Genomic DNA, 22,260 nt, shown 5'->3' with positions numbered 1-22,260 from the left:
GGAAAGATTTGAGGGAAAAAAAAGGCACATATGTATGAAATTAAAAATACATATATTAAAACACAGCTCCTATTACAACTTGGCATCTAATTAATATGATCAAAGCTGCTGTGGGACTCTTCGCTGCACCTTCCAGCGTAAAATAGAAACTCAGATAAGGCGACTTTATTCAGTCCTCAGATTAGAGGTGGAGTGTAATGGCTCTTGAATTCAGTTAAGCAGTGAAGTGAGATGAATCATGGGCTCCTGAATCCTGAGTGATGATGTCACCGAGGATGTGTCAGTGACACCAGGCAGCAACAATGACATCTTAAGCCAATGAGCTTTGGAGCCTGACCTGACTCTTGACTGCTATAAGTGGACTCATACTGGACGGATGCACACACAATTGCATGCACAAACACACACTTACACACACACTCACACACACACGCCCCTCATACAAATCTTATCTTCCCACTTTTGGCTTGGCCCTCACCCTCGAGTCTTCCTGTTTATTCCCACAGCCACTGGCAGTCGAGCTGTAAGAGGAAACATTTTGAAGAGGAGAAGGTGGAGATAAGTGGATGTTCATCAGAAGCCCACGCAAGATGGAATAATTACATGACTCACACCACAAGATCTTATAACACAAGCCAAAATCAGTATGGAAACAGAAATCAAATTAGATGCTAAATCCCTCTGTGTTATTTAACACCAATCATGTCTTCAGCACGTTAGCTCTGTTTGGGCTGCTTCTTTTTCTTCAGGTCCTGCCAAAGAGAGCCAGCGCTGAGTTCAGAGGGAGTGACGTGAAGTAGGTTGGAGGAAAGAGGGGGGGCAATGAGTCAGATCCTCCACTCCAATTATTTCTGCATCCTGCAATGCGCTCTTAAAAGCATAACAGCCTCATGAGTAAGAAAAATACACATCCACAAAATAACCCACACTTTGAAATGCATGATTATTTTCCTCCCCCAAGAAATGCACGCAGCAGATCGAAAATAACACGAGAATCGCAGACACACAAACACACATCAGTTGAACCGGAGCTTGTTGACCATCACACAGCCGAGGGATCGTGCTGGGGGGGGGGGGGGTGGCTGAGGGGCCTTGGAGAGGTCGCTTTGAAGTTTCTATTCAGGTCTTTGTCCCATTCAGGCTGCTGGCAGTAGACATCTCTACGAGAGGTCGGCTTCTCCCATCATCACATCGTCCCCACCGCACACACACACTCGAAAAGAATAGCAGACATGTCTGCAGGTCCTGTCCATCACGCAGAGCGTAATTAGGATGGATTCAAATGCAGCCCTTGTGTAGCTTTCTCACTCTCTCCTCTCTCTTTCAGCCCCAAGCGCCACTCACTTCACTCTCCTTCACCAGCTCCCTCCCTGCCGCTTTCTCTCATTCCAACCTCACCCCCTTTTCTCACTTTTGTTGCCTTCTTTTCTCGGCAGGGAGCGAGGCACCTCTCCAGACGTTTTTTTTCTCTCGTTGCCCTCAGCCCCCTTCTATCCCCTTCTTCTGTGGATGCTCTCCCACTCGTTTTGGCGCTGAGTGTGACCTAATGTTTGACAGACAAGTAGCCCCGGAGAAATGATGCATCTCTCAGAAGCTTGTAATTCTATTAGAATGGACAGAACATCCCCCCCCCGGGCAAGAATTTGGCATATACTCTCCATCAACTTTGCTCTTCCCCAAGCCCTCCAGGCCGCAGACCGGCAAAATGCAGTTTCACGCGTACAAATAATCACACAGTTAATAAAAGTGCGTGTGTCTGCCAGCGCGTGCCTTCGCCAGCTCTCTTCCTTCGTCAAATTTGCGATATTGAACTTCAAAAGGACAATTTCTCCTCTTGAAATCTCATTTGAGCTCTTTAAAAAGCTGTAACGGCAGGAGCTGTGGTGAGTTAAGATTAAAGGATCACAGCCATCCACTAATTAGGATTGCTATCAAGAGCCGCCGCCGTGTGTTTATATGTCGACAAAAATGGTTACACAGAAAACGTCTATTGTCTGGGCTTGCCATCAGATCTTATTAGCGATGTGACAGAGGAGGGATAGGAGGAAGGGGGAGCGATGCTTCCATCTCCTGCCGGGATGTTCCAACCAGCATCTGTTTATCAGAGATGATTATTTGTCTGTAATCAGCACTTCACCGTCAGTCATGAGATGATGGATGGGAAAGATGGAGAAGGAAGTGAGCCATCGAGCGAGGAGGAAGATGTCTGGCCGGCAATCAAGCGCTGCACAAACAGGAAATGTACGTCTGCGGATGGGCCCGGCTGTTTTGTTTGGCCTTACTGGTATTCCAGTAGAATCAAAGCGGAATGAAACAACTCGTGCGACAGCGCCCAGAATAGCCCGTTTACATGAACCGAGTTTTCCCACTCTTTCAATGACTCGCTGTTTGGAGAGAATCTGTGTTGTTTATGGCCGTGTGTATCCGGCACGATAATAGAGGACACTTAACTCTGCGTGAGACGGATGGCAAACGGGTAAGTGTGTGTTTTTTTTCCAGGATTCTATGGGTTGTCTTGGTCGTTAATGGCCGCTGGGTATTGATTACAGCTGGAACGTCAGCGTCGCATGTTCCTCGTCCTCTCTCAGATAACGAGGGTTAACCACTTGACCCCGTGCATGCCGACGGGCTCGGCTCATAGCCGCATCCACGTGGCCCGATAAAAAGGCACGGTTAACGGAGAGGCTACGGTCCGGCACGCTCCGAGCACGGCCCGTAGATCACGGCGGTGTCACGGAGCCGCACCGGGGAGAAATGTGCCAGACTTCATTAAGGGAAGATTAAAAGCAAGAGAAAGCTACTTAAACTGTGATTTATTTTCACTTTGAGGTTGCTGGCCTGACTACCGGAAGGCTGCCTTATCCAGGAATGATGTCATGCTTTCTGTGTTTGTTTACTGCAAATATCAGATTGGACAGGGACTTTAGCCTTTGGTAGTGAGGGTTCATCTAAGGCAGTGCTTCTCAAATAGTGGGGCGCGCCCCCCTTGGGGGGCGCGGTGCTATTCCTGGGGGGGCGCGTGTGACCCTGGGGAACAGGCTTTTTTTTTGGCAGTACTAGAATAAAGTGTAATTGCGCGTTTACTACAGCAGGGGGCAGTGGCGCTCTCATTGTTACTTCTGTCACGTTTGCGACAGTGCAACATTTTACGACTTACAAGACAAGTTAGGATAGTCACGGTGGGGAGGGGGGGCGCGAATAGTTTTCTTCTTGCTAGGGGGGGGCGTAACAGAAAATAATTGAGAAGCACTGATCTAAGGGGAAACAAAAGAGTCAAAGAAAACTGCTCTGCTTTCATTTAGATTTATGCTGCTTGAGTAACCGTTATTAGAATAATGGAAACACATTTTCGACACACGATTAAATTCATGTGTATTTGTTGCGGCGGCTCCTAAGTTAATTCTGTGGCTATTAATAGAAGCACTAATCACTGGCAAGTATACACATTAACATGATGACCTCATTACAGGGAAATGCCACCATTTCTTAGACGACAGTCTCTTCTGTGTGTGTGCGTGGGCCACGGTGTGTCGGGACCTGAAAGCATCGTTCAGCACTCCTTCTTCCCTTATAAGCACATCGTTCTTTGTTAAGCCGTTGTGTTTTTCTCCAGATCTTTCACATTCTTTCCATAATCCCCGAGAAATAGATACAGCGACTTGTTGTTCTTGTTCCAGTGCCACGCGTCATGGTAAACGCTCAACATTCATTTTGATTGCTTCGCACAGCAATATTGCCCTTGGCAAATAAATGGCTTTTGATCCCGAGCTAGTATGTAGCCTGATCATGGTCGTGCAAGATGTCGACTATTAACGCCTTGGAGTCCCATTCCTATTGGACTGCTACCACCGGCTGTGGTAGACCTCAAGCTCTTCGATGCAGGCTGCTTTCGACAAGATCAGGTGACAATCTGAGGCTCTGCGCAGCAGTGGTATCAGGTTAAGCCCAAACGTCAATGTCTTTAGGGGCCGATGTAATTAGTTTCTGAGCTATTTGGATAATGTCGCTTTTTATTTTCACTACATTAAAAAAACAAACCAGATTTCATTTTTTGGGTCATTAAAGTCTTGACTTGCTATGGCAGTATGTTTAGGGGCATTATTCATTCATAGCGTTTTGTAGCATTTGGCTGGATAAGAATGCATACTGCTCGATGCAGTGTGCAGAATTGTCATTCAGAACTGGAAGCCAGTAGGAACATTTCACTTCTAATTTAGTTCCACTGGTATATCTTGAATGAATGAGCAACTTCTCTATTTGTGTCCTGTAACAGCACGACCTTCAGGTCACTTCCCAATGGCAAAGACGCAAAGACTCACAGTTACGGAGTGCCAGGTGTTGACCACACATACGGATTTCGGAGCAGAAATATTGGACATGTCCAACATTTACGATTATTGGCTCAGACTGTTTTCTCAACAGATCAGGGAGGAAAAATGGGGGTAATAAATCAGGACAAGCTCTTAGCGGCCTGTATATGATCAGCCATTTGCTGACTTAATCCTCCTCACCCTCATACCGACCAGCATGTGCGTGTCCTGTTTAAGACCCATGCTTATTTCATTCAGAAATAAATGAAAATATACAAATTGAATTATCTTTCTGTTTACAAAAAAAAGTAATTCCTTGGATCCATGGATCAAAATCGAATGGGTTGTTCCTCTGTCCATGCCAAGTTGTTCAGTGAAAACAGTGGTCTATTCTGTGGTCTTGTGTTGTCCCGCTTCAACAAATAAACAGACTACTTGATAGAGGTCACACAATTGTGAAAGCACGTTTGAGAAAAAAACCGTTTTTTGCAGTGTGGCAGACATTGTATCACTCGTAGTTTTAAAAACTATCAGCCGCATTGAGTGTATCGTTGTTCCCAGCCAACAATGTCCAAGCAGAACAATTAAATGCTCTTTCAGTACTGAGGTGCTTAAGAGTACCCGTTTTTTGTGAGGTTTTTTTTTTTGAGGGGTGGGTTGTGTGTAACTTCTCTTCTCGTATGGGCCTCGGCTCAATGAAATTTTGGAAGGCGCTGCTCAACAGCCGCATGCTCGCTTCACATTCTTACCAACCATCACCGCCGTTAGGGGGCAGCATTGCTTGACCAAACCCGGTCAAAAGTGAGGAGAAACGCTCTCCTTGCGTCTTCCAAACTAAACACACACGGCACACTCACAAAGGGGGCACAGACATGGACATGATCAATTATGTGTCAAGCATTTCTTCCTCAGTGAATGAATGGCCTGCAGTGACTATAGGCTACCGGCCTGCTATTGTTTTTAAACACTGGAGGATAAGTTCTCATGCAGTTCATTATTCCGAAAGGGGACAACTCGAAAGAGATCCAAAGAGGCCATTAATCACCATTCCCTTCAAAGAGGGGAAAGACAGGACCAGAATAACTGCCACTGTAATCCTATACAGTCGCTTCGGAACATTTGAAACACTTCAAGTGTTACAAATTTAGACGTTTTGTTTACGTAGAAATGATAGTCGCTCACTTAGATTTATTTCAGCGTCAATATTGGAAATATGTTTATGGGCGAGTGTTAAAGGGCCATTCCGGCAAGTTTGAATTTATAGGGGCGAGAGTTTAAAGTCCACCAGGATGTCATACAGTTTTGTATGAAGTTTCGCTATGACAAAAAGTCATCGCAAAGTCCAAATGAATTTGGGTCGATGAGGTGGCGTGGGTGTGTGGAGCAAAGCCCGATACTGGTTCGCCCCTCTGCGCCCCTTCACCCACCCCACCCCAACAAATGCCATCGCTTCCTGCTTGCGAATTGAAACGGAGCGATGTGATTGGCTGATACGCGCGTGATGGGCGGTCCCCAAAGCCCAGCTTCTTCAGATCGGGTTACAGTCAGGCTGGAGCCGCTGAAGAGAGTGCGATTTGGACACGGCCAAAGAAATACACCGGCATGCAAGAAAGCGCTTGGATTGTGAATCACTGAGCAAGCTGACTTCACCTTGTTTGGTTTTATCCACCCGCACGAGTGCTTTGTTATTGTTATTATCATTTTTTATTTCTGGCCAAGGAGCGCGTCCGAGTCGGAGCACATACCCGGCGGGGACGCACGCCGAGCAGCCCCTGGAGACCGGAGGGGTATTTACAATAGAAACTCACTTCATTCCCAATAAGAATAGCGGGGAGTGACAAAGCACCCTGGAATGTCTTGGAGCTTTTGGACCCCCAACTGGACTTGTGACTGATGGATGGATGTGGAGGCAGCGACAGGTACCAGTAGACCGACAAAGAGCGAGATTTGACAACGCTGTCTCGCTGTGCGTCCCTAGCCTTTAAAAGCTACAATTTTTTCTAGTTTAATTCTCTTGACCAGAAGGTCGCCGCTCGTGCACCAGCAGCCACAGGCCGTCCAGGACACTTGTCGTGCACCGAAAGCGAGGGTTCAGTCAAGGACACTGGGCCCGGACTAGAGCTCACGAAGTTGGCCACAAGGACATGACTGTAATCGCGAGCTCACATGCTCCCGACTGACTGACGCTCACCTTCTCACCGGCCCACACTCTCATAAAGGCTGTCCGACTCCGCGCTGCCGTGCTGGGCTTTGCGTCCCAACCTTCTCGGCTCCCACTCTGTGTGTGCGTGCGTGCGTGTACATTTATCAGCATGGCACTACTGGCTTGTTGGAAGTATTACCTCTGGATCTTTATCTTGACGTGTAGAACGGTGCTACTTTCAGCCAAATCCCTGGAGAGCATCGTTTGGAGCTCGCAAAATCCCAAGTAAGTCTCTTGTTTCATTTATTTTTTGACTCATCGGGTGCGTGCGTAATGGAAGAAAACTTGCCAGGGCGCAGTCCTGTTTTAAATGTTCTGTGAAATATGGCAATTATTCACAGCTAAACTAAAATTTTGTGTTTTTTTTGTGTTGATTAATTTCAACCACAGGCGTGCACACTATAAACAAAACTTCTCTACAGGCGCCATGATAAATGCTTCATTATCACAAATTGTAACATGCACCTTTATACGGCACATTAATAAGAACATTTTTGCTCTAATCACGGCTATGTGGGAGTTCTTAGAATTTTCCACTCATTTCACCTAATTGTTGTAATCAGCAGGATCTAGTAGATTACAAGTGGAAAGGTGTAAGCCAGCGAAATGAATCAAGTTTGGTCCAGGTGTTCTGAACACTGGCTCATTGGAGGGCAGATTTGCACCCTTCCAACGCCGACCCGTGGAAATGTGCGAAGCAGTGCTTTCGGATAGCAGGGGAATAATAAGTGTTTTAAACACTTGGGAGCTGAATTGCACTTGGATCCAATTTGAAGTTCCGTTCATCAACTCAGGGAAATCAGGGGTTCGGTTCTCTGATGCAAGCTGCTGGGAAAAGATCCTATTTTTCTCATCAAAACACAGCAGTGCAAGCCCAGACGGCTTTTAATAAAATACTTTCTGGTAGCAATTATCACCCACTCAGAGTCAACTCCCGTGTTTGCGTGGTGTTGAATCGCACACGCCTTGTGGGAAAATTGAGTAAAAAGAAACAAAAAACAAAAATAGCCTTTATGTGCTAGAGAGCTGACCTTCAGCAGCAAGCGAGGCCAGAATTGATTTATCCCCGAAATGTCACATGTCATAGGAGCTTGTTGTGCAGCCAGTGGGTAGGAATATTAGTTGTGCTCATTGGTGTATTTATATTTGTACAGAACGTAGAGAGAATGTGCGTGAAGTCTGAGTCGGAGCCTAAAGGCCACACGGTGACCCGCTCGTCAGCCCTGGTTGCCTTCAGAAGCAATAATCAGATACTGAAGTTAAACTCATTTAAACACCCTCGGCGGGGTCTAGACAAATAAAGAACAATGTGACATTTATTACATTTATTGATTTATTGTTGATGTCACCTGAAGGGATTTTCTTCAAAAGTTGCCACGCTGCTTTAGGGAGTCAAAGATTATTCTTCCATCTGTTTCCCCACTCCGCTCTACTTCAATTCCCCCCGCTGACCGAATATTTCATAAAGTTCACAGTGGAACAATAAGGCGCTCGGCAAAGTGTTCGCCCCCAATCTAATTATCCCGCTGCTGTGTGCTTTGAAAACAATAGACAATTATCTTGCCGTTTGCAGGCTTGGCAATAACAACAGACAAACCTGTTTTTCTTCTGAAACGTATCCGTCAGCAGCGCTGTCTGACGGGCAATAAAAAAAAGAATACTTGTACAGCAATCAGCATTGTTTTTTTTTTTTTTTTTTTCAAGTAAATCCGTCCGAGTCGGGGCCTATATCGCTCCGCTATGATAACGCAGCGATGTACAGTACAGTACACTATAAGGTGACTTATCTCGATTTATGATGTCCTACTTTCCGGTCCCAGTTTGGGGAAAACTGCTGTCTGGGCTAATAAATTAATGCAGCCCTCTGCTTGCACACTGTACCACATATACACACCAAATAACACAATACCAGCACCTCCCCGCAGGCCATGAGTTATGAGCCTAAGTATAGGAAAGCAGAAGGGCTGGCCCTGTTATTTTTATTTAGGTGTGTGTGTCTGCATTTATGTTCACGTCGCTGCTGGTGCTCCATTAGTTATAGATTTTAATGTGTTAGAACTCTGGCGCCTGTCTTATCAATAATTGCAAGTCTACCTAATTAATTTCTTTTCAGTGTGTTTGAACAGCAAACATACATTATGACAAAAGTGCATTGTGGGAAAGAGTCAAACAAACTTTTACTCCAGGCTTGAGACGGTAATCCATTAACTGATCATTAGAAATTCTATTGATTCTATGGAATTGTTTGTGAATTCATCACTGAAACTGAGGCCAAATGAAATGCGCTCTTTGGTCCAAGCCAGCAGGGGTGCTGTTGATAGTCTCCTCTGTGCGGCATTATTTCAACTCTGGCATTTTTACAGGAGTTCACAACGTTCAGTATGAATTCCTAATACCATCATTAATAACGACAAACTGTTGACGAGAAAACAATTAATGGTTAATTGATCATTTATTTCCCCTCATAGTTATTGAAGGACATTTTCTAAAATGGCCATTCCTACTTCAGTATAGATAATTGAGATAGTGGAGGAGAAGCAGTGCAGGAGCTTGGATGCTTCAGCATCTTGGCTGGTAAAAAAAAAAAAAGTAACATTTTATCAGAGCAAATCGGATTAGCTCTCATTTAGCTGAGTGGGATTACTCTAGAAAATGTCACTTTCTTATGACTGATCACGTCCTCTCGCTATGGCTGAAACCCGTACAGCAACACACACACGCACACACACACACACACACACACGCGTGCACACACACACACACACACACACGCACACACACACACAGGAATACTGCAGCGATGCCAATTTCATGATAATCTGACAAGGTTGCTGCGAGTGGCTCCCGCACGTCCTCTAGTCCAACCCTGGCAAGCTAATATTTACCTCATGACCCGCAGTCATGGCGGCCTGTTTGCCGTAGCTCAGGAGGCAAACAGCATGATGGGAAAGGCTGGGAAACTTTCTTGCACACCTTTGAAATAATAAGGCAAGACAACGACTGCAGGCTGGCCGACAGTCTGGTGCACTGATGTTGAACTCGCATTTTGCTGAGGCTTGGAAACACATTTTCTTGGCCTCTGACTTGCATTTGCAGGCCACAAAATACAAAAAAAAAAAATAGCATAAGAGGGTTTTTGTGTTGAGAAAGGTCAACACTAGCCTCTCGCTATGTCGCTCTTTGTAATGCTGCTGTCAATTGGTTTTAGCTGGCTGACTCACTTTAACAGTTGACTGCTGTGGTTTAGTGCATGCTTAATGCTTCACTAAATTTCAAGACTAATGTGGATTTGATTAGCACTGGTCTTTAATATCTTATTAAAGGAGAAAATAGCCCCTTGATAGGAGTTGCAAGTTGAAAGTAAAAAGGGTGATGAAATTGCTTTCTTCTTTCAGATTACCGTTCTATTTAAAGTTCAAGTTGTTCTTCTCTAATTAGCTTGATAAGGTAAAGGGGAAAATGTTTTTACAATGAGCAATTAGTCCAAAAGAACCTATCTGTCTTATCTTTGTTTTTATTTTCTTATCAAGCTCTTGTCAAGGCACGCTGTTTGAAGGCACGCCGGCAAATTCTTGACTTCTAATCAATATTCAAAAGACTGATCTGTGCCGGCATTCAAAACACAATTTCAGGAGGAGCTTAAAACGAAAAACTTGCTCGCTAAACCCGAATACCGCCATAACCTGTTGAACAAGAAGCAGAAAGAGCCCAAGCCCAGCAGGAGGATTTGGTTGATCGCACGGAGAGCTCCTCTTTGCTGCTGACTGCTGTGCGGGTCACTGCTGAGAGGGTCAGAGGCCTGCTTGCCCCCCTTTATCCCTGCGATATGCACCTTAGTGCCCCGTTCACTCTTAAAACTGGGAATTGTGTTTCCCTCTGATAGAGATCTCATTACATGCAGAGGAGGACTTAGAGCCCGAGCGCCATTCCGAGAGCTGCCGGGCGGCTCCAACCAATAAGAAATACTTTTGCAAAGCAACTGGCGCAAAGTGCTGCAAAGGCAACCCGTGTCTCAATACGACGACAGCTGCGTTTGCTTTTATGTGCCTGCACTTCTGTGTCGACATGTCTGTTGTTTCAGGGCCGCGTAACGACACACACACCTGGGTCCAGAAAAGGAGTAGCAGCTCCTTGGGATATTTCGGGAAAAAAATGTTTTCTTTTCCCTCATGGTTTCAATCCAGATGGAGTCACTTTATCCGCTGGTGGTTTGGCTGCCGCGTCACTGAAAACTGATCATACTGATTTTCTGTGCTATTGATGAATCATTTTGCTTTATTCAGGCAATTGCACATTCCCAGCTCAGTTCTGTTCTGTGACACGAGTTGCATTCGCAAATCATTTAAGTTGTTTTTCCCCGCTTATCCTCTGTGCGTAGTCCATGTGTTCCCGCACGCCCGGCCGGCCGACATGACATGAGCTACAGTTGGTTTTCTTTGAAGACATATTATAGGACTGATTCACAACTGGAACAACAGCTGAATGTAATAAATGACTCGGAAAGACAGGCCTCCGCTGCCCTGATTCATCTCATATCAGTTACTTGATGGACAGAACATTAATTGAAATGATCAGCTGCCAATACTGAAGTCATTCATAATTTTGATAATTATTTTTTTTCCCTCAAACTAAAAAAAAATGGTTGTACTTTACTGCCTAGACTGGGTGACACTACTTTTAACTTATTCCTTGACTGTGTGTTGCCAATCTTTTTTTTTTTTTTTAACGAATTGCGGCATTAGAAAGATGATACTGTGGCCATGTTAATAAAAATTAGGAATGGGGAGCAAATGTAGTGTATGTATACTACTGGAATTATTACATACATTTTAGGGATATATTCTTAAGCCTTTAACACAATTCCACATCAAAGAATTAAAAAAGAGATACAACAATTAAACATGAATTCATTTAAATAGTTCTAGTTCTTTAATAAGTGTGTACACTAACTTGTAAGGTAATCATGTCATAAATATCTATTGTGCATTTAGTTGTTTATTGGGAAAACAAATCCTATTCTTGTTATTATTGTCAGTTTGGTGACAGTGGTGATTTTTCTTGCAGTTAAATTTAAATCAACAAATGATTTAAACTTTAGGAACCCATTAATAACACCCAAAACCTTATGACAATTTTGAGTCCTCCAAATGACCATTATAAAAACTCCAAGTGTGTCGACTTCTCGGTTGACTGTTGAATTTCGCACATAAAACGACACCTCAACACTTTACAATCCTGCACATTATTGAGAAGGTATAATTACCATAAAAAAAACTGCCAATTTGGTTTTACTGCACTGCGAGGACCACTTGGAACGAGTAAAATCAGTACAATTTCTGCCACTGTGCAAGTTCACACTCTTGCTAAAAAACACGAAGGCTGCATGTGAAAGGGGCAAGTGTAAGCTTATGGCAGGCGGCAAACGAGTGCTTGAGAATGTCGCCGCGCTATTGTTCTTTGTTCGGCCGCAGTGGAACATTAAGGAAGTGTGAGGAGTGTGCCAGTGCTCCCCTGTGAAAGTGTTGAGGAAGAGTGCGGAGTGGCTCGACAGTGGCTGCCTTACAGGCTGTTAGCGAGCGGCCTTCATTAGACAGAAACCTGGCCTGGCGGGGAGTGGGAGGAAGTTCTCGTCAGTCTCGGCAATGGAAAGCGCCTGTACGGCCACGGGAAAATCTTCCTTGAATATTTTCTACTTGCCTCCTCGACCGAATTAATTGAAAATGTTGGTATGCCGGGTTTCAGGAAGTAGGGAGAAAGTTGAATGCGCAAAGTCGGCCTTTGTTTGGCCATTTGAGTTCTTTTACACAAGAGCAGATGAAAATGAAGGGGATTAAGCAGCAGAGGAAAGGAAGCTAATATAGAGCGTTGAAACACAGCCCTGGGCTCAACCACACATCCTTTCAGACCAGCGTACAGCTCCCAGATTACTTCCATGTGTCAGCGCGAGGTGGAAGGCGAGGGAATAAAGAAGCAGGGGGACACGGGGAGAGAAGTTGAGGGATTGAAAAGCGAGCAGCTTTGGATCGCTGGAGATCAGCGCCGGTGTTGGACAGTGGAACGGATCTGTGTGACAGCCATCTCTAAAACCATTACCCTTGCGGCTCCCGCCGGAGAACTCGTAACCTCCTCATTCGGACTGACTTCATCGGCTCTCTCGCTGTGCAGCTGAGGCCGACCTCATCAGAAGCCGCCCCAAACTGCAGGGCAGGAAGACCGGCAACCTTCACAGCCGGCCGCGCTGCACGTCCAATAGGACGTCATGACTCGTGATTGGCACGGAGGCGGGGACGGATGTGTTTTCCTCTGGTTAGCGGCACCGCAAAGACTTTGGTGGGGACGCTGCTATTCACTGTGCTTGGACTCGGGGGAAGGGGAATTACAGCGTCCAGCAAGGAAGCATTGGAAGGACAATTTGTTTTCCAAAAGCTAACTTATATGGCTCTTCTCAGAAAAGTGTCACTCTCACGGGAAAATTATTTTCTATTTTCTGGAAACAAAGTTATTTGTCAAGTTTAGGCAGTGTATATTGAAAGGGATGCTACACGGCTGACCTCAAGGCTTTTAAGGTAGATTTCTCCCAGACGCACACCAAAATATAAAATAATGAGAAAGTTACAGTGAAAAAAGGGAAAAATACAGTATTATGCTAGGAAGGGATTCAAATGGATTACATGTTTGAAAAAAGTGACTAATGTACAGATGAAATGTTATCAAAAGTTCATATAAGAAATTTGCCATGGTTATCAGAATTATCAAGATGTTACCACAAAAATATCAAAGCGACACTAACCAAAAGCATTGCAAAAAGTTCGGTCCGTCCGTCCGTCATTCTGTCCGTCCGTCTGTTTGTAGGCCCGTCTGTCCATTTCTATCTATCCATCTATCTATCTATCTATCTATCTATCTATCTATCTATCTATCTATCTATCTATCTATCTATCTATCTATCTATCTATCTATCTATCTATCTATCTATCTATCTATCTATCTATCTATCTATCTATCTATCTATCTATCTATCTATCTATCTATCTATCTATCTATCTATCTATCTATCTATCTATCTATCTATCTATCTATCTATCTATCTATCTATCTATCTATCTATCTATCTATCTATCTATCTATCTATCTATCTATCTATCTATCTATCTATCTATCTATCTATCTATCTATCTATCTATCTATCTATCTATCTATCTATCTATCTATCTATCTATCTATCTATCTATCTATCTATCTATCTATCTATCTATCTATCTATCTATCTATCTATCTATCTATCTATCTATCTATCTATCTATCTATCTATCTATCTATCTATCTATCTATCTATCTATCTATCTATCTATCTATCTATCTATCTATCTATCTATCTATCTATCTATCTATCTATCTATCTATCTATCTATCTATCTATCTATCTATCTATCTATCTAGTAATTTTGTTTGAAAAACACATGGTATTCATTTTGTTTGAAAAACACATGGTATTGCTGCTTTAGTACTTTGGATTTGCATTTGAGACTGTAAACCAACAAAAATGAATTTCCCAGAAAATGTACTTAAAATGACCACAGTGATATATTTAACTGAAGACAGAAGACAATTGTCTGTTTTTTAGCCCAATTCCTTTCTTTTTAACCAAGGTCAGCAAAGGCACAATTATTGGGTGGCTATCAAGATCATCTTGACGATTGTCTTGTGGTGTGGGTGTGTTGATTTTTTCTCTCCCTCTCTCAGCTATCTGTTATGAAAACAGGTGCGGCCAACAATAAAAAATGTTCGAAGTTAGTGATTAAAAAAAGATGTGTGTGTGTGTGTGCGCGTGCGTGTGTGTGATCAACACTGAGATTGGACAAGGGACAGACTATGTTTGCGATGTGAAATAGAAAGTAAATCAGAAGTGAGGATTACTTCAGAAAGGACATTCACTCGGTTGATTGTTTACATAATTCCCCCCCACCCAACTGCCCTCCAAGTAAAGAAATGCCACATTGCTGATGTCGTTCCCAACAGGCAAACAGCCAGCCTATCTTATTTCTACTTCTTTTTTTACTACTCCTTCTTTGCAGACTGAATGTCCTGTGGCATCACGCTGCCCGTCACAGGTCATTCCATTTATGACACCAAACGTCTGGTATTGAGGATAAGCCTCTCGATGCGACCGTATTGGTTAGTTAGTGTTTTGTATCACTGCCTCACAGTCAGGCGATCCATGTTTGAATCGCTTTTTAGAACATCTCTGTGCATAGTTTGTATGTTCTTCACGTGCTTGTGCGGGTTTTCTCAAAAAACATTTTGAAGATGTTAATTTTTATATATGGGTGAATATGGATACAAATGATTTTTTATATTAACATTCATATCTATTTGTGCCCTGTGAGAGAGTGACCCAGTCTTAAACCCTGCCACTTGCCTGAAATCGGCTGGTCTAGGCTCCAGTTACCTGTGACCCAAAAAAGGACAAGCAGAAAATGGATGGATAGACTCTTGATTTGCCAATGGAGGTATTGTGATACGCGATTTGATCAGTACACCACTCAAAATAAGAATAGTAAGAACACACATCCTGGTGTTTATTCTTGTCGTGTGTGGAGTTCTCACCTAGAAAAAGAAAAAGGGGTTAAGGTGCTAAAAATGTTATCTTGATAACTATAATTATTCAAAACCCAAAAACTTTTTTATGGTAACCTGTAAATTGTTTCTTTGTATATATAAATATAAAATAATTCTACACTGTCCCCCTCTATTGATTGTATTCCATAAGATTGTGGTCATTTTGTTCCGAACTTTTTTCAGTACTTGTGCGCTGTTGAAAAGAAAGAGAAAGTAATTAGCATCAAAGTACTTATGACTTCAGATATGGCTGTAAATCCTGGAAGACTGAATAAATCATGGCCGCACGAAATGAGCTCTGAACATCTCATCAATGATCATCATGGAGCTCTTTGTTCACTGTTATGACTACACTAATGGAGTGACAGTGTAATTGAATGGAGTGGTAAGATAATAGAATGATCGAATGATAAAGTAATGGAATAGCATGGTACAGGAGCCCGCTTTTACCCAAGGGATCCCCCAGTAAAGTGTGTCAGCATGGCAGATGGGTGGTCTGCAGTAACCCCCCTCTGTCCAACACACACAGCCATGGTAATTATAAAGCATCATAATCCATCTACGGCATACAGAGGCAGAACATGGAGACTATTAGTGAGAGCATGGAAATGGCACAGTGTATAATCCTCACGACTTTGCCACCATTAGGCTCCCTGGGCCCCCAGCAAAAAAAACAATAAAAAAAAACAGTCATTCCTCCGGTAATTTAGTTGTGCCCCCCCCCCCCCCCCCCCCTTCCCACAATTTACTTCTGTCTCATGTGTGTGGGGCAAGAAGTGTTTCGCAAATTTATAGATGAGTTGATATTTGTCCTTCGCCTCCACCATGCCCACTGGCAACAGCCCCGAAAGCCTTTGAGTGTGTGTGTGTGTTTGAGTTAACCCATTCTGCCAAGTCTTGGCTCGGCTTTTTCTAAGCAAACTCCCAGCATGAAGCCGCTTCCCCTTGTGTCAGTGAGGAGCTGGAAGAAAAGGTCTACGGGACTCCCGCCGCTCCCAGGCCCGGGCCCGGCCCTTCTTCCCGCGTGGGCCGGTCCTGGGATTTGCTGTGCGCTGGGGCCCCGCGTGGCAGCTGTGAGTGACGCTTCAATCGGCGCTCCCCAGGACACCGCAGCGCAAGGCCGCATTCCCTTTCACGCCTCGGAAACGGCGGAGAAAGACAATTACACACATATTCAGCAACCTCCTCTCCTCAGTCTCTCCACAAGCACGCATCTGTGATGTACAGCCATTTAGCAGATCAATGAAAAACTTCTCTCAAGTTCCTTATGTTTTGCAAATAAGAATTTGCAAATTGGTTTAGCCATCCAGTCTGCCTGTCTGCAACTTGATTGAAGTTCTTCTTGTTTACTTTATCCCTTGAATTGTTCCCTGCCAAAGTAAACAGCGTAACTCAGCTCTTTCCTTTGAATGTCCCGGGATATTTACGTAGAAAATGTAAGTAATGGAAAAACATTTGAGCCTTAAAGTGGAGTTAATGCTATCATGTATGGATTGTCCGTAAATTGAGTTTGTCTCTGGCCTGGTGGAGGAGGAGGGACTCGCCAGCCAGCAGGATTTGAGTCTCTTAATTGAATTATTTTGATTGCCGACTTGATTGATGGAGTCAGATGTGGAACGTTTTCCGTGAGTTCTGTCCCACTAATTTGTCTTCCAATACAGCCATACCAGACAGATACAATAGGAACCTGCTATCAATCACAGCGACAACCCGGAGCGTTTTGTTTATAGAGAACAGGGCCTGCCATGAGCTCTGAGTTCCACAAACCTTCCAGACAACATAAAACCAACAATGACATCAGATAGCTGAGCACTCTAAAGTCTAATCTTCATATAATGCCACGCTAAATCCCACAGAGACCTACGGTAGGGAAAATGTTGAGTTTTTTTTGCCCCTGTGCTGTGCCTTCCTCTCATGGCCTTTAGCTGTGTGTGTGTGTGTGTGCGAGTGTGTGTCCTCGCATGTTGGGAGGCGCGATCAAGAATTCAAGAGTGAATGGAGATGTCACTGTCAGACACAGGCCTCCTCATGAATCCCCTCCAGGATGACCATATTGGCAGCTGTGTGTGTTGAGTGAGAATGCATGTCGGGGGGCATCTGCCCCCTTCCCCTCCTCCATAGCGCCCTCCACCCCCTCACCTCCCACGCCAAGTTCCTACAGCGGTGATTGCTGCGCAGTGGGGCACACGTCTATATTTCATCCTATTCATATGAGGGGAGGCTGCTTCATCCCTTGCACATGTGCTTCCCATTAGATGGGTGTTTATTCTCCCCCATGATGTGCACGGCCGTGGAAGCCTCTCATCGAGCCTATATTGGAAATAGCAGAAAAGGCCTGCTGAAGCAAACACAATGTCTTCAATCTTCGCAGCCAGCAGATGAAACGCACGAAGGATTTATATTGGAAGTTGTCTCTTGGATTCAGCTGTGGTCAGAATGCACACTTTAATATCAAATAGGTTGGCTATTATGCGGCGCTCTCCCTGCAGTCTCATCTTCTCCTGCACTGAAAACTTTGACTACTTTTAACTGTTGTGTGCATCTGTCTCCCACTGTGAAACATGACAGGCCGCACCGCCACATCACTTCTGTGCTCTTTTCCTCTGTCTCCGAGATGAAAGCCCTTCTCTGCAGATGGTCCCTTCATGCACGCTGGGCCTGGCTCGTGTTGCTGCTTTTTCTCATTTATTCGCTGCACCTCAAGTTTGAGACTTTGTGTGTGCATTAAGATCTTTTTTGAAAACTTCATAACTATGTATGTACTGTGGACTTTCTCATATTCTGCCGCTGCCCTGCTCGGGATTGGAGTGGAGGCGGCCGGCCCACATGTGGCCACCAAATAGAGCTGAGTGGTGGGTCTTTTGCACAATGAAATGGCAGCAGGAAGGGAAATGATTTCTCTTTTTTTGAAGGGACTGCGGCAGTCGCTTCAAAGCAGCATATCTGGCTGAGACTTTAAGCGGCCTTCCCCCCGCATTAGACGTGCGTCCCGTGATGAGCCTTTGAAGGGAGCGAGCATTCCTGGCGGCGAGATTGCTCTGCACGGGCGTCGGGGTTCGACCTCTTCAACATTGTGCCCTCCGCTCCACTGAAAGTAAACGTGTTCACCCGAAAGCTGCAATGTGACAACGGAACAGCTGCCGTGTCACGTTTGGATGTAGCGAAAGGTGACGTGGACGCGAGCGCTCGCTCACGAGTCAGCTGTGGTCGGCTCGCAGAGATTAACATTTAAGTGCGCGCTACAGATGGCGGTAATAGCGATCGGATAGCGTTTGTAATGGAGACGACCCAGTTTGTAATGGCTTCCTAAAACAACACATGGAGCGTCTTTACGAGGCCGCAATCCGCCCGACTATTGTAGCGCAAATGAATGGTGTGAATAGGAATAGCACCATGTCAAACAAGCTATTTATTAACACGTAGCCACGTTTCATTTTAATACCGACAGCCTGCGTCTGGCCCGCTGAGTGTTATCAGACTATAGCAGTCAGGCCGTCGCTCCCCTTTCGCATTCACTGTTAATGAGCCTAATGATGTGTGTCTGCGTGATTGCATCAGTCAATAAGGTGTTCAATAAGGCCTCTAGAAACCTACTGACAACTTAGGCATGTCTGCTGGGATAAGATCTCTAGGCAAGGGAGGCGAGAAAGATCATTTATCTGGCATTGGGTAAGGACATGCGTAACTGTCTTTTACTATCACGACTTGAGAGTAAACAGAAAATAGACCTGTCACTCAAATTGTCTGATAAGAGACTTGTTTTAAGACACACAAGGCAGCTGTGTATTAAAACGGTGCCCTAGTTAGTGGAACACGGGCTGGCTATCTCCCATATGCAGATTTGGCTCCATTTGTTTTATGTAGTCAGTGCAATTTATTCTTTTTTTATTTCAAATAGTTTCTTTTTTTTAATTACGTCACTGCTTGAAAAGTTGCTTGTGCTTCATTAGGCTCACACTTCAAGATTTGAACACAGGCTTCTTTTATTTTGTATAGTTTGCTCTCTCTACCAAAATAGGTTCCTTTCCACGATCAAAAATAACGAGCAAATACCCCTGCCAGTGTGATAAAAGCCGCTTCTATTATAAAGCGCACAGCATTTGATTGATCTGTCCCACGCTCTTGATCCCTGGGCTTGGCTGATTAAACCTATCCATCAGCTTCCCTTATCAGCGTACTCACAGATCGACCGCAGGACACTGAACTAAACCCCTCGTATTGTTGTTACACCGAAAAAAAGTCAAAGGCTAAGGACGGGGAAAGGAGAGGTTTGCCAGACTTTACTCTTCTCTTCAAGGCCAGAATGAAGCAAAAAAAAAAAATCACGACATTGTTTTAAAGAAATGGCGTCTGTTAAAAGGGGTTTTAGATAACTATCTATCATGGGTGGCACGCTCAGCGGCGCACACTTAGCCGCTGCACATATTGAAATAACCTTTCAGAAGAGGTTGAACAGCAGCACTGCACATTGTGACAAGAGTGTTTCCCCTCTAGAGGGAAATCAGAAAGTGATGTTTCCCGTCCACCGTGTCAGCTCGCCACTGGTGATGTGACCCCGCACCTGCTCGCCACTCACACAAACATCACACAGATAATAACGTCTCTTTCACTGACAAGCTGTCATTCCCACGGCGGTGCACGCACACGCACGTAGGTATTTGCTTGAAAAGGAGGGCAGACAGTCGGCGTTGTGAATCATCGCAATGATTTGCAAGTCAAATAGGCAGTTTCATAAGACGAGCCAGTTGTTTTTTGGAAATAAATTTGAATTTCCCATCATCCGAGTGACTGTAAAAGCAAATCCAGGCTACTAAAACTGGTATGATTGCATGTCACTTTGCTCTCATTTACTCGTGAACATCTATCGCCATCATGTTGTCAAGTAGATAAAAACATTGGTGTAAAAAGCCCGCAGATGGGCTTTTATGACTTTTAAGGGCCGTTTCGCAAAAGATAAAACGGCACGCATTGATTTCCAATCTGAAAAAACAAACAATTTCGCAAAGATCAAGTCAGGCTCTTGCGGCAGATGACGATCATATCACAGCTTGCATCGTCGCATTCAAATCAGATAGCAGTGTCACGAGTTGACAGCTTTCTTCCCCACAATCTAAACACTTAGTTGGAATCTGATGTTGACAGGAAATGGTTTATTGAAATCAAGTTGCAGCGCGCCTTGCGCAGGCAGGTGGGGACCTGCCAGCGAATTTGTGGCAAGGGGGAGGCAGTGTGTGAACTTCCCCCCAAATGCTAGCCAAGAGAACTTGCCCACACGGCACATTCATTAACCTGTAAGCCTAGCTAATCTCTTAGCCGATTCATTTAGTCCTCAGAGAACTCCTGCGTATTAATATCCTCTCTGTGTGGCTACTCGTGGGATGCAAAAGGAGCGTAGCCATGGCGATGATTGTGTCATTATTTTGCAGTCACATGAGTGATATCCCAGAGGGCTGAAGCTGGGTTGTCCAGGCCGGTTGAGAGGGACTGATTAGAATTGCAAATGTCCGCCAAGTGTTGTGTTTATTGTGTGTCTCAATATTGGAGACAATCAGGCGAATCAAAGCCCTCAGCTGGAGAGATGGGACCGAGGCACGGTGGGCCTCTCTGGTTGGCACCGTGTCCTCACTGCTTCCTCCCCTCCTCTCCCCTCCCCTTGCCTCCCCTCCTCTCCTCGCTGCTCCATCAACTGGGCTGCGTGTGACGGCTCTGAAGTACTCGGACACAGCTGGAGAAAGACAAGGAGACGTGCGGAAAGAGCCACTAAATCTTGCGTCCTCAATCATTCGTGACGTGGCCGCCCTCTCGCGCGGCTCAGAAATATTAAACACGTTTTATGATAATGAAAGCGCCGGCAACAGACATAAATATCCCGAGCAAAGTGCTCAAGAAATTTAGTGTCTTGTACGTTTGCTCAGAACACAAATTTGTCATTGATTTCATCGCTTTCTGAATCATTAGAGGCATAATTATCATTTTTTTATCAGTGGAATTTCTGTTCCACCCCACATAGGCAAGCTTGCAACAAGGAAAAGGGAGTGAGTGAGTTCACATCCAGACAGTATTAAGGACTCAGGACACCTGCATGCGGGCCTGGAAATGGATCCTATTGGCACGGTGCCTTCATTATGCCGGGTGACAGGCGGCGGGTGCCCCAACCAAATCACTTGTGAATGCTTCTTCCTCAATGACCGGCCATTACCTCATTATTGACTCAGTGTTTGTACAAGATTCCACCAAATCCATCTGAAAGCCATTCAGTGGTGTTATGTGAGTCAGGAAGCTGCTGTTTCGGCTCCGGCTCCTCTAATTGCCTCTGTCAGTTGCACTTTTAGAGGCCCATCCTCTCTCGTCTTGCCACTGTTGGACTCGGAAAGAACATGGGGGTCCATACTGTAAAGTCATTACTCGCGCAGGGACGTGTGTGAGGGTACATGCATGACCCTGGTAAGTCCTCAGGACATACATGCTCTCTGCATGACCAGTCCCGACACGAACGGAGCAACTCAGGTACGGGCATGCATATTGAGCAAGTTTGACTACAAGGAAGTGACTGTTCAAAATATCTTTCATTGCACTTGTTCCGCTTAAGGCAAAGTGAAAGTTAAGGGAAAGAAATCACTCACATTTGCAGTGACTTGCGAGGCCATCGTTCGACATTTGTGCTCGACGTGATATGATCAAGAGTCAGCAGCCATGAAACATAACGCTGACTGTAGCTTTTGTAGCTTGTGGCCTGTTTTGTGCCTTTGAGCTTGACAAGCAGCCAAGAGAGCGAGTCTTAGAATTTTCTCGGTGTGTGTGTGTGTGTGCAAGGAGAAAAAAGAGAACGAGAGGGAAAATTGTGTCGGATCGCAGACGTGGCGGACTTGCAAGTGTGTGAAAGCGAGCAGAGAGTTCATGAGGTGACAGCTCATCAGCTGTTTGACTTTTCTCAGTTTCCCACGGAGGCACTTTTAAGAACAATGCTGACGGGAAAACAAACCCACCCAAGAGCAACGATTCAAATGCCACAAAACATCACTGTTTGTCATTTGCCTGAATTATTGGTGGCGCCCAAGATTACAGGCAGGGGAAATACATGAGCGACTAGCCCATGTGAAGAAAATACATATCAGCGAGCAGACTCAT

At 44.7% G+C, this 22,260-nt stretch overlaps 1 protein-coding gene across 2 annotated transcripts in view; it reads left to right on the top strand.

Annotated features, from left to right (window-relative positions):
- Window positions 1-2,344: 2,344 nt before the first annotated feature.
- Window positions 2,345-22,260, top strand: part of efnb1 (ephrin-B1) — a 66,985-nt gene continuing 47,069 nt past the window's right edge. The window contains exon 1 of one of the 2 annotated variants that reach the window (XM_061275581.1): window positions 2,345-2,476. In XM_061275581.1, coding sequence (XP_061131565.1) covers window positions 2,466-2,476 — 11 coding nt within the window. In that variant the 5' untranslated portion in view covers window positions 2,345-2,465. Of the gene's footprint in view, window positions 2,477-5,842; window positions 6,739-22,260 lie in introns of those variants that run through there. The other variant, XM_061275574.1, reaches the window with a different exon arrangement.

Source organism: Syngnathus typhle, linkage group LG1 (assembly GCF_033458585.1).
Source record: "Syngnathus typhle isolate RoL2023-S1 ecotype Sweden linkage group LG1, RoL_Styp_1.0, whole genome shotgun sequence".
Classification (NCBI taxonomy): domain Eukaryota; kingdom Metazoa; phylum Chordata; class Actinopteri; order Syngnathiformes; family Syngnathidae; genus Syngnathus; species Syngnathus typhle.
Note: the sequence above shows the minus strand (reverse complement) of the source record. Positions and strands in the feature narration are given on the sequence as shown.